The following is a 15,732-nucleotide window of genomic DNA, read 5'->3' on the forward strand; positions in this document are numbered from 1 at the left end:
CCATTAAAAATAGGAGCTTGCAGATGCTATTTTAGATGTAGGGATACTCAGAAAGAGTACCTGAAGTGAACTTTGAAGCTCTAGAAAGTGTTATCAAGAGTCTTCACACATTGCCTATATCGATATATGCTTTTTAATTTAAAAATTAACCATAAAAATATTGCAAAAGATGTTGCCAGCACTATTCAAGAGAAAAAGATCCAAAATTAGTATCCAAACATTTTGGAGAAGCATAAAAAGTTCCCTTTTTAGCACAGAAAGTTAGTGATAACAATAACATGCAGAAAATCAGTTGCAGTTTACCAACCAGATTACAGCGTAATATGCACAACTATCTACCATATCAATAAACAAGTACAGTAAGATGAAGACTTGATTAAAAAAAGAATCTGCCATTATTTTATCAGGAACAGAGTTTAATGACAATGTGTTAGTGCATATATTCATCTTTTAAATATTGAGTTACAAGACAGTACACAGAATGACAACATTTCACATAATTAACATGTTCAGGCTTTATGAAGAAATTCTCAGTATTTTCATAAAAATTTACAAACTTATGATAATAACAATAAACCTAAATATAGCACCCCAGGCAAAGCCCAAAACGAACTTTGTACTGTTTTTCAATTGTCCCAGCAGCTTTACACAAAATTCCTAACAAAATAAATACACATAATAAATAATAACAATGAATAAGGATGTTGTCCTGAAGTAGAAAGAAGGTTCCTTTTACTGAATATGAATTACATATACTTAATTAAAAGCATGCAAGAAGAAATTATCTAATCAGTTCAATGGATAGATATATATTTAAGAAAGAAATGGATAGATATATATTTAAGAAAGGTCCGTTCATAATAATCTCATTAATCCTGAATATTATTGAAAATAGTTGACTGCAAATGAAAGTAGCTTCTTACAGACAGACTGTAGTACAGTCAGTACTACAGATACAGACAGTACAGATACATTTTTCATCTGTAATTCCATCTACACAACAGGCTGGATTATCTAAGAAGCCATAAGCCTGGAAATAGTGATGTTAAAGTTACTGAGCTCCAAAACTGTTTTCATGATAAACTGCAGAATTGAGATGTCCAGGCTTCTCGCTTTGCTGTCTGTTTAGCAGCCTGCCACAGAGCCATTCTCAAGGCTTAACTGGATACTACAGCTCACAGCAAGACTGTCATGCAGTTAGTAAGCTCCCGGGAAGCTGGAGAGCTGGAAAGCACATCTTATGTAAGATGGGGACATTTTTGTGTTTTCCAAACAAATGCCGCCACCTGGTGTTCAGGCATATGGCTTGAATAGACCTTGAAGAAGGAAGCAAGCAGGGAATGGACCCAAGAAAGTCATCAGTGCCATGCCACATTCTGAGGGAATACAATAAGGATCTAAGTGGACTAAGAGGAATAACAAAAGACTCCTGAAAGCAAGAACTTCATAGTCAGCTTTTTCTGGGATTCTCCAATTTCATCTAGATCAAGTATGACATGTGGCAGCCTCTGACATCCTTGTATGGGATGATTTTTAACAGCAACATTCATACTGATCAACTTTGCCAGAAAAGAACAAAATCACTCTTCACCACATGAACATTAAAGACTTGGCACCTCTAAAAAGTAACTTCCTCATTTGATACAGATCAATATCCAGTGGAATCAATGGTGAAAGAGCAACAAGAGTCTTATGAGTTAAAAAAAATGACTGATTTAATCAACCATTGATTTTATCAAGCTTGTGCTCTAGCCAGAGAAAACACTTCCCTTCTCTAAATTCCCCTTCTGTACATTCCTGCTCTCTTCCATTACAGTTAATCTTAGCCTAAAGTTGTTCATGGTCTACAACCATGACACGGAAGTGACAAAGAATAATCACTGGATACTGTTTATGTGTTTTGATTTCATATACATGTATCATATCAAATGCACACATATAATTTATATATAAATTTGAAACCATCCTTTACTGAGGGATAAACGTTTACTTATCTTGCCAATTCAATTTTCCAGACTTCCATTTCCATGTGTATAACAAAATGCAAGCTTTCAATAAAAATTTTGGATAAAAATACTCTCTAATACTCTTCAATTTCATTGAAGTGAAATTTGATTTCTGGTTGCATCTAGTCATATAACTTGGTAGAACAAAGAATGTAGCTCCCACATTTCTCACTGGGAAACACAGAATCATTTGGATTGGAAATGACTTTTTTAAAGCTTGTTTAGTACAATCCTCCTACAATGAACAGGGACATCTTCAACCAGATAAGGCTGTTCAGAGCTCAGTAGTACTTGGCCTTGAACATTTACAGGGATGGGGCATCTATCACCTACCTCTTTGGCCACACAGCAGGTAGGAAGTTTATGCTTAAATAATGCATAAAGAACAATAACATACATTAGATGAGTTAAATTCATACTGATAAAAGTGAAGAACATGCAGTAACACTAACAGCCTCAGTATAGACAGTAACTTCCAATGTTTTTTTTACCAACATGTGTTTTATAAAACAATCCAAGCAGTGCTGAACATATGGTAGCATCTGTGAAAAGATTTTGTTCCAAGTTTGTCTATTTAAGGCATGATCAAAAGGAAACATAACACCCTGCTGCAGGCATGGATTTATGAACTATCCTCACAACAGTAAAGGCTGAAATGAGAAAACGAATTGAACTCATCCACCCACCTCCCCACTGCCAATTGTACAATCAACTTTTCAACAATGAAGTTTTTAATAAACAATTTTTACCAGGGTCTTAAGGAACTCCAGCAGCTCTCCATGGTCTGTAGAAGAAGGTCTGAGAGAACTAAAATTGCAGTTATTTAGCCACTGAATGCAGTCAGTTGTGCTTTGTAGTACTTCATCAGTACATATTTCATTTACGTCCAGTTGCAGGTCCTTAAGACACTTTTCTATGCTAAAAAAAAAAAATCACAGGATTTTTCTACATTATTTGGAGACAAAAGTATTTTATACATGCCATATTTTAAAAAGAAAAACTACTTAAATTTAAGGTAACTCTAGTCCTTCTTATTCACAGATTAAGATACCCTCACAAAATAGGACCTGAATCTGCAGAATTAACAATTAACACTTAAGTACTGTTGAGCTAGAGCTAAAAAAACTTTCCTTCAGGCCAGATTGTACCATCCTCAACCAGAGTATGTATGGCTTCACCTTCAAACAATCTTATTCATTTTAATAAAGTAGTTAATGAACAAGACATTAGCCAACCTAATATCTGGTCCTTGGTGCTTAATTAGCTAAAGCAGAGACTATAAACTGAATCAAGTACTGCATTCAAAGGTGAATGTGTAATTTTGCTCCTTTAGCAATCAGCAGTTGTTTTATAAAACATAAGATATATTAATAACTTCTTAAAGATCCACTGACATCACAGAAAATGTTGAAAAGAATTTCAGAGCCAGTTGTGCTGAGAAAGCAGATCTTTTCTTTCTTGTTTTGTCATTAGAATATTTGAAAGAAAAGAGACTTTGTTTTCAAGGAGCTGATCCACTCCTTAACATTCATCTAAAATCATAACTCTTTTTATGAAACCAGATGTGTTGGTTACGTTCCTACAGTGATTTCATTTACAAAGATCACAAGAACAACTGAACATACAGAATTATTTTATTTCTACTTGTGTGGACATTTAAGTGAAAACAAAAGAAAACAAAAAAATCCAAAACAATATAACTCTATTTATTTTCCTGCAAAAACACCTTTTTGGTATTTCATTTCTACTTTTTTTTTCAAAAGTGATGCTTAATATTTCATACAGTTTCAGCTAGAAAAATAGAATTTAGATCCTGGCAAAACTGGGTTTAATAGCCCAGCCATGACTTCCAATCCTAAACTTGACAAAAGATTGGCAAGTATCTTTTTAGTTAGTGAAACCTCTTCTCAGGACTATGAAACTAAATGCCTTCTTCATACACCTTGGCTCCTGGGACACTATCAAAGACTCTTATTGTGGTGTGCTGATGTATCTCAAACATAACCAAATACATTACAGCATTGTGCATTATAAAAGACACTACTAGTGTTAAATCTCTGCCAATCTACTACTATTATGAGTGAAGTTTTACATTTATCTTTGACATATGAATCTGTGACCAAGTTAATAAACTACAAGCTTTGAATAAACTACAGCCTTCTCAAGACCAAACATTTTGGTAATTGGTCCCAATACTAATAAGGGGATTAAATGGATAGATTTCAGTACCATTCCCCTGCTCCTTACCTTCCACACAAGTATAAATCATGATAACTATGTTCATTTTAATTAATCCTTTTATCCTCCCAAAATACACATTTAATTGGGACTAAAGCTGTTTTTGATTGAATAAACATATTTTCATCCTGTTTATTTACAGCATACAGAACACTGTAGGTACACAGGGTTTCAAAAACACTGCTGCATCTTGCTAAGAATTTTGTCAACACTCAGTAATACAAGAACATGGTTAATTATAGTTACTTACTTCTTTACATGAATTATATTAATTAAATACTTAGGAATTTGGTTATCTTAAAAAAATAGTCTATTATCTGAGTTTAGAGAACAAGCGTTTTAAGTTAAAAAAATTATTCTGTTAAATATTATTATAATCATTCTCATCACCTAGGCTGGTGTCAAAAACTTTATAATTTCATACCAGTGTAGGTAGAATGAGTCTTTGATTTCCTGGCTTAGAAAAGAAATTTCCTAAAGCTTCAGCAACTGCAAACAAAAATGTAATTTTGATGTGAAAAATATGCTTAATGTATTTCATTAATTTTCTTAAAAGTACAATTTTTTTAAGCCATATAAAGTGCTAGATTCCTTTTTTACCAGTAGTATTTTTTAATTAAGTGCAAATGTACTTTTTTCAAGTTCAGAGCAAATTCACTCCTTCATTGAACATACTGAGGCACTAATCCAGATGATGTCAACTGACATGATATACATACTATGGACCTGCAAATTTAATGATCCTCAATAAATTTTTTGTCCACAGATGACTCAACCTTTTTTTTGGAACCTGCAGAGATACAATTATTATTAAATAATTGTGTTGAATTCTAAGCAATTGTTCTGTTGATGAAGACATAGAATATCTCCTACTGTCCTACAGTCTCACAAAGTCTTGTTGCTTTATCACAACTAAAAGGTAGCACTCACTGAAGAAAAAACTGAATACAGAAATAAAAATCAACTGCTGAAGGGATCTCATGCTTAGCAATCACTTCAAGTTATGAACAATAGGCTTGGTTTCAAGCGCTGTACTGTACTTCCTGCTTAGAAGTATTAAACATAAGCTGCAAGTTTAGTTCTGTGAATTGCTAACAAGTGAAATGTTAGTAATTCTTAAACCACCAAGTCGGAAAAATAATCCAAATACTCAGTTTTGATGAGCAGTAAAAGTCAAAGTAACTGTGAAAGGAAAGAATGAAGACAAAAGGCCAACCTGATTAATACAACTTCACACTTGAGAATAACCTTGAGATTACCCCTGTAGCCAAAACTGGCCAGCAATGATGATCATTTTGAGAGTTCATATTCACCTGCTTCTATAAACTGCTGTAAAAATAAACTTAACATTCAAGTGTAATAAGAGTTCCATTACATAACAGTAAATGAATGAACCACTTACTACATTCAAATTTGCATATAACACAATTGCACACAGATGGCCCTTTTTTGCTGTTGTTACAGCCCCAAATAGAATTGGTACAGCACAAAACTACTGAAGGTAATTCAACAGCTAAAAACCATATCTGATTTGTCATGTCACACAATTTTATAAAACCTATTCAGTTAGAAGGCAATAAATGAGCAGCTGAATGATTTATACACTCTTGCCTCATAATTTTTTAGACAATGTTTTATTTTTAAATATATATATGATGTATACTATTATGTTCATTCTCTGTGGTCTAATAAAAGCATAAATCTATCTGATGAAAAATGGATTGTATTTCAATTGTATCACTGTATCACATAGAGCTGCTCTTATCATACCACTTACAAAGATCAATGGTACCTTGAAAATTGTTACATTCTATGCTACCTCTAATATATTAGCAATAAAAGGACTCTTTTTAATTTAAAAGTCACATCAGCTGCTGTCCATCTTATTTTAAACTCTTTCAATTTCTGAAACTGACATACTACAGGAGCAAAATAGCACCTGGTAACTACAGAGCTACTTCCTCTTTTTCCTTGTGAAAATAAGGTTAAAGCTAGCTTAAGTGTCAATTCAGCAGAAATTTCTCCTGACCTGCATTGCTGTGTATCACATCCTAATCCAAATTCCAGCTCTCCTTTAATAAAATATCATTAGTATCTCACAAAATTTACAGTAAAAGTTCCTTCTAATTTGTAAGACTTGACAGGTAAGACAGTGACAATCAGCCTCCTTCAAGACATAGAAACACCTCCACTGTGATGATGTTAACGTAAAATGTAACAAAAAAATGCTAAGTGGCTATAAAGTACCACTTAAAAGAAGGAACAGCTGGCTTCTTTTCCCATAGTCAGATGTTTTCTCAACAAGCAGCATACATTTTTGCACATTAAAACAAAAAATAGTAGTGAAGCATTCATTCTAAAGGTTCATTTTGAGAATAATCTTCCTAATTCTCAGCATATCTCTAAACAAGGACAACAAAATCACTTTTATTTGTTAGCTGAAGAGGTGACAACAGTTATGCTAAAAATGCTGATGCTGTTTTTTCCAGACATACAAGACCATAGACACAGGAAACTTAATTACCTGTGTAATTAACTATGTTATGACATAAACTAATCTCTAAGTATCTACATTTCGCTCATGTCAAGAGCTGGAAAACTCTTAACATTAAATTGTATTATGCAGTGGTCCATAACAGCATATTTACCAGATCTTCACTACCATTGCTATCATGGAATTAATATTGCAAGTACTTTAGTAAACACTAAGTTTTAAATGCAAATGGGAGGTAAAACTAATAGAAATACCCCCCCAAAAAAACCTCTTAGCTCAGCATAACCACTATTACAATAACTGAGAAATTATCTAAGTCAGTTTCCAGCGAGGTATGGCAATGGTTTATTTCCATCCTTTCAGAAGCTGTTTGGGAGCAAAGACCTCTGACAAACGTGGGCTACGTTAAAATGATACAATCTTAAAAGAGATGTCATGATGGATGTTCTTTGAAATCATGCTTTAAGATGCACTGTTCATACTTGAAGATGCTCACAAAGGTGAGCATTTTCAAAATTTAATATAAAATCGTACCATTTGTTATATCTCTGACTGTATACTTATTTTTTTAAATGGACAAAAACTTTATTTGCTTAAGAGCATCTTTCACTCATGAAAGTATTACAAAGGTACTAAAGAGTTAAGCCACAATGTTAAAACTTTGGCTTTTGTCAAATTCTGTAGTTCTTTTAGTCAATAAAAACGCATCTCATTAGTAGGAAATTCTATCTCATAATAATAGAAAATACAATTGTCATGGGAATTCACATTTTCTTCCTTCACTATCATACCTACTGTAACAGAACCTAAGGTTAAGATGATACAATTGTTAAAAATACCATAGAGAGAAAGACTCTAGCACAATAATTATACAGCATTAAAGTCTGTTAAATGCTTGAGTGGTTAAAATAAAATTACTGCTGAAATATTTATCAGAATTTTAACCTACTACTAGAAAAGAAAATTAAGTTAAGCCACATTTCTTCCCAAATGACTTTCACTAGTATTTTGGATTCAAATAAAATACTCTTTACCTGGAAGAGTTCTTCTTTATTTTTTCATCAAGATCACTAAGGATTTGTCGAAATTCCAATTCTCCAGGGAGGACATCTAACAAACAGTCTAAATTGGAAGAATCAAAAGAATACTCTCCTCCCCATTCCATTTTTAGAATCTGTAAAACAAATACAGAAAAATGGTTAAATAATGGAAAGATGCAGACTAGAAGTACCAAAGTACACAACATCTTGTTCTTTGGAGATATTAGATTATATAATAATAAAAATATTAGATTATTATGCTTCTGCATAGACTGCTACAGAGGGAAACAAGGAACGCAAGTATTGAGATAAGTTTCATAGTATCTTTAGTTTAAAGAAATCAGTTCTTCTACCTTAATCACAGCAGTAACTTTTTTTTAAGACTTAGAAAAAAAAAATTCTCTTATAATTATATTATAAATGGAAACTAAAAGCAAACATATTACAGGGTAAACTTATTTTCTGTATACTTATAATTTCTGTCCAAGGAGTGACTGTCTTCTGGAAATTCAGCACATCATTGCAAAAACATAAAAATCCAGACTAAACCAAGTTTCATCTTGCTTTGTACTCATTTTGACACACATCGCATTTGACTCACGGGCCAAATCTACCTATTCAAACTAATACACTACTTTTTTGTCTTTATATCAAAAACAAAGCATTAGCAGTTTTTTTTTTTCCTGTTTTCTATTTTTTTCTGCATCATCTTGTGGGGAAATAATGACATTGATTTTACCATCAGTGATGACTTACTACCAATTAAGGAAAAATATTATATAAAAACTGGAACCTTCTTTATAATTAGTATATTTCATGTCTACTATTTTGTATGTCACATTTAATACTATCCATATTGCAGGAACAACATAAGAAACAAACATAATATTCATATGCACACAGTTTGGGCAACAAAATATATTAAATACATTATTTTTCCTGCAAGCAATATTCTTTTATAAAGCAGCTACAGTATTGGTTGTTATCTAGAGCCACTACTAGAAAAACAAATTGAATTTTTCTAAGTGAACTGTCTGCAAAACACATGTTTAAAAAGAACATCAGATATTTAATATGCAAGGTCAAGATGCTTGGTTTTGGTCATAGGTGTAGAATTAAAAGTAGCAGAAATGCACATGTTCTGGTTTTGCTCTTCCAAAGCAACATTTAAAAAAAACATGGAAGTTCTCTAAAGCATAATATCTTGCACATCTCAATTTACAGCACACCAATATGAAATATTTCATGGATAAAGTGTTTTCTTAAATTCTCAGAAGTTACAGAATACCCCTTTGCAAATAACAATTCAAACACTTGCAGCATTTTGGGATGTAGCTGAAACTCAATCACTTGCTGGTGAAAAAGCCTGGATGTAAATCAAATCAATCTCTTAAAGCCTTAAGGAAATGTCAGTCTTTTAATATAAAACATAACAGATGTTACTACAATTAAAGACACTAATTAAAAGTAGTAGTTAAATAGAATCTATTAAACAGTGCTTTACAGAACTGAGATTATAGGAATACTGAAAATACAGCCCTTTCTTCAAATATGATACTACTTTACAATGGACTTGTCACGTACACCCTTTCCTCTTATAAATATATATATATATATATATATATATATATATATATATATATATATATATCGCAAAAATACTAACATTTTGGAATGAGTTTTCATAAACTAGCTGCACAATCAAAATTACGTATTTATATTTAATCCTAACTCTTTACAGCCAAAAGAAGCTTATGCTCTTTGGGAAAAAATATCAGTATAGTTTACAGACTAGTAACTGTTTGAAAAATTCATCAAATGAAAAAAAAAATCACCTTGTAAACATGACAGCCTAGTTTTCATGCATGCATTCCTGTAAGACTTCTATGTCATACTTCTTTGGTTCACTTGTCAAAACAAAGCAATTATTCCTTTCAGTCTTGGTTTATGGAAGAAAAGCAACATTTGATTATTCAGTTTTTAAATACTGTTTTAGATGGCTATACTAATTTCTTCTTCTGAAAATCTAAACCCAAAAATGTTTCAAAAGGAAAAAATAAGAGCATCAAGACATAAATTAGCACAATTGAGAAGAAATTTTATTGTTATTTAGCATAACCAGAGCCAGGGCCTTCAGTGCACCAAGACTCTAACTGATGATCTGCCTCTAAACAGAACTACACCACCAGCCTGCTGCCTGCCCTCCTTGTCTCCCCTGGGGGCAGCAGGATGGGTGTCAGCTAGCAAGGGCCATCCCCTCTCATTTGGGATTCTCCCCACCTCTCCTGTTAATCCGAAGAGCAGACAGTTGTTGATGCTCTCAAAGAACCAGTGTGACACAGCTCTCCTCTAAAGGCAAAACCCTCAATGTTTGTTTTTTTAAGAAAGAAATCCGTTTCTTTCTTAAAAGAAAAATGGGAGAAGAACTCAGTTTGGAAAATCTCAATTCTGTCAAAGTATTTTAGACATTAATAACCCTCTTTTTTCTGTAAAGGAGATTAATTTAAGCTTTGTTATTAAGCTGCATAAAAATATCATTCTATCATATTTCAATTTTCTATTATGATGAACTATTGTATGTTTTAGGACAAATGGTCTTAGAGAACCTGTTTCAGGTGCAACTCTCGAAGTCACTATCTTAAAAGACTTAGCTCTTTTCAAAACATATTAGAGGACTGTTCATCAGCATTAAAATGACGGAGCCGTCAATGTTTTTGGTAGCTACTCAAGAAACTTAACCAATGTACAGTTTAGCTTAAAAAGAAATATTTTTCAGGTGTCTTATTTTAAGCCATGGTATGAATGAAATTTAGCATCAATGAAATAATTTCCCACTTCTAACAGGTGTAAATGATGAAACTTTTTACCAAAAATCATTAGGCCTATTTAAAAAAATACTACGCAACAATCAAGTTAATACCATAGATAATTCTTGCTTTTAAAACTCATAGAGTTTACCATTGAAAAGCACTTTTTGTGTGTGAGTTTTCTTTTTCAGTGTCAATTAAATGGAAGAAATCTCCTATAAAAATTATATTTAGTTCCAATTGGGTATTTCTTCATTCTGATTAAACAGTTAAGTTAAACATAATTGTAAAAGCCTTCCAGTACAAACATACATCTGAAATTCCATGGAATTTCTAAGATCAATTTGTAATATTTATATTTACTATAATAAGCCTTTGTTCTCAGATATAGAGTTTGTATAAGTGGCATTTAGCTAAATCTTGAACAGAATTTTTTGAGCACATCTGTTGCTTATGCACATCTCAACGTACCCATAATTTGGAAAAAGGGATATGTCAAACTGCAGCACTGAAATATAGAGAATTAGCCAAGTCTTTGAAGCTTTTTTCTGTTACTGCTTCTTATCTTACAGGAGATATCTCTTTATTGCCCTAACATCCTTGCAAAACTAAAAGGGAATAAGAGAATTGACAAGATTTTTCATCACTCAGCTTATGCTTTCAATGAGACCTTAACAATGATTTCCTTTATCTAGCTTTAGTTGTGTAACTGTTTCCAGCCGCTTTACAGCACAGAAGTCATCTGCAATCGCACAGCAGGCAGCAGGAGCAATGGCAGTGGCCTGAGATACTACAATTCAATGTGAAATTCCTATTGTTCTGTATATTTAAATAGTTTGAATATTTAAAATTATTTTGAAAACCACATAGAGTGTACAAAAGAAACCATTTAAAAATTGCAATTTCTTGAGCTCTACTCTGACATGGTAAAAGCTTTTTACCCAATTTTCTGTGGCAAAAATCCTTTAAAATTGTTTACTGTTTAAAATAGACTTGTAAAAGAAAAGGAAAATTTAAAATTCTCTGTATAAAAGAACATGATTCATTTTTGTTTCTGCTCATATGTATCGAAGATCCCTATCTAAATTTTCCAAACTGCCTTTCACCTATTTTGCCCACTTTGCTGAAGCTCACAAAACGTTTACAAAAAGAACATCATATTGTTCCAGTAAAAAAAGAGACATTTAATGCATACAAAAAAAACCCCTCAACAAAACAGAACTACCAGTCTTCATTATGGTTTTATTTACTAAATATTTTGAATGCCACAAATAACTTTGAAACAAGTGTACAAAAATGATTTTGCAATGTTCCCCCTGCAGACTTTTCACATTTGCTGTTGTCATAAACTTTTACTTCAATGTTAATTTTATATTTGTAAATTATTATCCACCACACACTTAAAACATTTGCCTTTATATTTTTTGAAGGCGGATTCTAAGTATCTATAATTAAATACTCATTTGTAACCCTTTTGAACACAGCTTTCTTCCAAATTCTGCCATAAGAGTCACCAAATAAAATGGAAATAAAATATAACTAAAGAAACACAGTCCTCACTATGGATGAAACAGAAAGCTATACCTTCCACCTAAAGCTGTAATATCAGAATGCAGTGCTGTGATCTAAAGCAGCTATATCAGCCCTTAAATCATAATGTCAAAAAGGACTGTGAAAATGCACATTTCTGACAAATAGCATATGCTATTACTTTTAATATCTGTAGGTTTTTTTCAAACTATATAGCTTAGGCCTGCATTTTAGGCATATGTACATGCCAGAATTTGTAACTAAAATCTGTGAGTTCTCCCTATTGTCTCTCCCCAATTCTTCAAGCCACAGAAAGAGAAATGCTGAGAATAGAAAGGAATCAGCACTGCTTTTTAAGATTTGTTACTACTTGGGACTGGTAAAAATGTTCAAAGACAGGAAAGAATTCTCACTTACATAAACTTAATCAAATACTATTGGTGTGACACTATTGTAAAGGCACTGACTTCAAAAGAGGAACATGCCATCTGGAGTTACAAGGAAACACCTGAGTAGTTATGTCAGAAGACAGGAATAAAGGATAATGTGATTTCATAAACTTCAGTAAAGAAGAAATGGCTATTTTCTGAGTAGCTCTTGAGACAAACAGTCCTGTACCATCTTCAGCTCTCAGCTGGTTATCCTGCAGCTGCAATCCTGCAGTGTATGATCCAAGGTTCAACATTTATAAACAAGCCACCCTTACACAAGAAGCCCACAAGCATTAAGAATCCTACCTCTAAATCTATTGGCTTTCCCTACCTCCTTGTTAGTCTATATGGTTACTAAAACCATAAATGTGACAACACAGAATTGTGTCTATATACAAGTGCAACTTTTTTTTTTTATTGCCTGAGCTTCTATTTTATTTCATAAGTTTGGGGTTTCTTTAAGAAAGGATAAATCTGGTGTAATGTTATCTTCTTTTTATATGGCTTAAGGCCTTACAAAAATTAATTTACTGATCAACTTTTCTGCCAATGTCACTTACAAACACAGGACAAAATTACTCTGGCACTGTCACCATTTAGGACTAAATCGATTTAGATTATGTCACCATTTAAGACCACATCAATCTCATTGTCAAATTATTATACTTTATGAATGATAGATGTTTAAAAATAATTTTCAATTAAAACAATAATTATCAATCAGTACACTAAAGTAATCATCAATGCATAGAAAAGAGATTCTTAGAAGCCTAATTGGAAATACCTACTCCATATTTTCTTATAATCTTCTACCCAAGAAACTGCAAAATAAATAGAATCATTTCAAAACAGACTATAGTACCTAATTTATTTTGTACTGCTCCAGATGAGGGTTATAATTACTGGGTAAATTTTGCATAGAGGTATGAGAAAATGTTTAAGACAAATAATTTTTCCAGAAGACTGAACGGCATTGTTTTCTTCCTGAAGAACAAGAACATAAGACATATATGAGACTAATGGTGCATCCTCTGCAGAATTGTCTAATTGTGGCAATAAGTACTGCTATTTACATATAATATTTGAGTTCTGTCATTTTGTGGCACTTACAAACTCAGAAAGAAGAGGTAATTCTTTATAAAATCCCCCCCAAATCCCTTACAGAACTGTGCTCTGAAAAGTATCTGCTATGGCATTCCTAACTTGCTGATCATTAGTGTCTAAAACTGCACAGATTTATAAGGACTGTTCTGAAAGAACTTATCTTTAAGCACACTGGTAAAGAACCAAAAGTACACTATTTTCAACTAAAAACCTTACAAATACCTACTAGCTACTTCTAAAAGCCTTTTGTTTATTGGAAAAATCTTCCATTGTAACACAATTCTCTTTAAGGACAATGGTATTTTAAAGACAGAAATTTCAAGACCTTCAAGGTCTTGTCATTCAGTAGATCAGACACAGAGTTGCTGGAATTTTAACAGGAAATAGCCTTCCAATGAAACTATTATGTTTTAAAAGAATTACAAAAATAGTCCATGACCACAGCTTTTAAAAGGCTGCATTTCAGCTCCTTCATTCCCACACACTCTATTTTCTTTCATTACTACTCAATTTAAAGCTGAGAGCATGAAAGATGTCCATTTTATAAAAATGAAATACAGAAGCTTCCACAGAGATGCCTCTTAAATTGGCCCAAGTTTATAGTCACATTCTTAAAAGTTTGTTTCATAGTATAAATGTAATGGATTTTGGATTTTTTCCCAAATACTATTATTACTGCTACTGTAGTAGTACTACACAGGATCATGTGAAAATTTTATTAGCCAAGAAATTTCTTTTTTTTTATCTTTTTTTAAATGAAATTATTACTTTTTTCTGCTGCCATTACTCAGCTTGTAAAGCTTGATATGACACTGCCTAATGTACAATGCACCACTCAGATTCTACAGCACAATGCAGGCTCATATTCTTACTCAGCTATGTTTTTCACCTTCAAAAGCACTGCTAAGCATCTGTTTGCCTCTCCTTAAGAAAAAGACACTTCATAAGTAAAATAATTACAAGCTAACTATTTTTACCATGTTGTTATGATTTAGGAATCATTACTGAAAACACACCAAAGCATGCACTGATTCGTACACTCCCCCTTTCTCCTCCCCCACTTCCTGAGGCAGGAGGGAGAGGAGAACTGTAAAAGGTAAAGCTTACAGGTTGAGAAAAGGACAATTTACTGGAAACAGCAGTAAGATCAGAAATGTAACAATGTATTTCAGGAACAATGTTACCTGAAATACACAAAAGTTGTACAAGAAAGGAGATTGATTCATACATGGAAAAGCCCACTACCCAGAAACTTGCCCTGAGCAAATGTCCGCCACATTCCCCACAGCCAGAAGGAATGCCCTCCCCTCACCTGCAGTGATGATGTGAGATGGTAGAGAATAACCTCCAGGTGCTAGCCATGACCCATCCTGGCCACTGCTAAAAATAACCCTGTCCTGGAAAAAAACAGGACATTATCCACCCCTTATTATGCACCATATAATTTATACTCAAATCCTACACCTTCCACCAACACACATATAGTACATATACACAAGCACAGCTATCATCAATAGTCATTCCTCCAAGGTATCTGTTGAGCTCATTGAGCTCATGGCTGTGGGTTCTCTGTCCTAGATGCCTTCCAGGACAGGAGGGCTGGTGTGCTGTCAGGTGGTTGCAAGCTGCATCAACTGCACAAACTCATGACCAGTGTATCTGGAGCAGTCCATACTTACTATCCATGCTAGTTATGGCATTCAGCTACTAATATTATACAACAAAATATTACAGACTGCTCTCACCTAAAAATCAAATTCCCTTCAAGTACACATCATGTTTCCCCATCCAACTGCATTAGATACCAAGTACACCCAGGTCATTGAGCAAAAACAGTCCCACAGATGGGTTTGTTTTAGCTTAAACCTGGACTAATCCAAACTGTCTCCCCTAACACATTCCTAATGTGAATCACAGGAACTTTATCCCCCTCTTTGATATGAGATTTGATTGGGTAGGGCCAGGTCGATTCATGGAGCCTCCCTCTAGTGTTAACTAACCAAGTGAGCTTTGCTAAGTGCAGACCTCAACGTATGAAGGTCCAACCACCCATTGCTTTCAATGTGGTTTTAACAGTCCGTT

The 15,732-nt window shown here is 33.3% G+C and overlaps 1 protein-coding gene across 1 annotated transcript in view; it reads right to left on the reverse strand.

Moving 5' to 3' along the window:
• Positions 1-15,732, reverse strand: part of KIAA0825 (KIAA0825 ortholog) — a 232,924-nt gene that overhangs the window by 187,920 nt on the left and 29,272 nt on the right. The window contains exons 2-3 of the mRNA XM_066568658.1: positions 7,773-7,912; positions 2,756-2,924 (exon numbers count right to left, since the gene is read on the reverse strand). Of these exons, the coding sequence (XP_066424755.1) occupies positions 2,756-2,924; positions 7,773-7,903 (300 nt within the window). The 5' untranslated portion in view covers positions 7,904-7,912. The remainder of the gene's footprint in view (positions 1-2,755; positions 2,925-7,772; positions 7,913-15,732) is intronic.

The sequence above is a fragment of the Molothrus aeneus genome, chromosome Z (genome assembly GCF_037042795.1).
Source record: "Molothrus aeneus isolate 106 chromosome Z, BPBGC_Maene_1.0, whole genome shotgun sequence".
NCBI lineage: Eukaryota > Metazoa > Chordata > Aves > Passeriformes > Icteridae > Molothrus > Molothrus aeneus.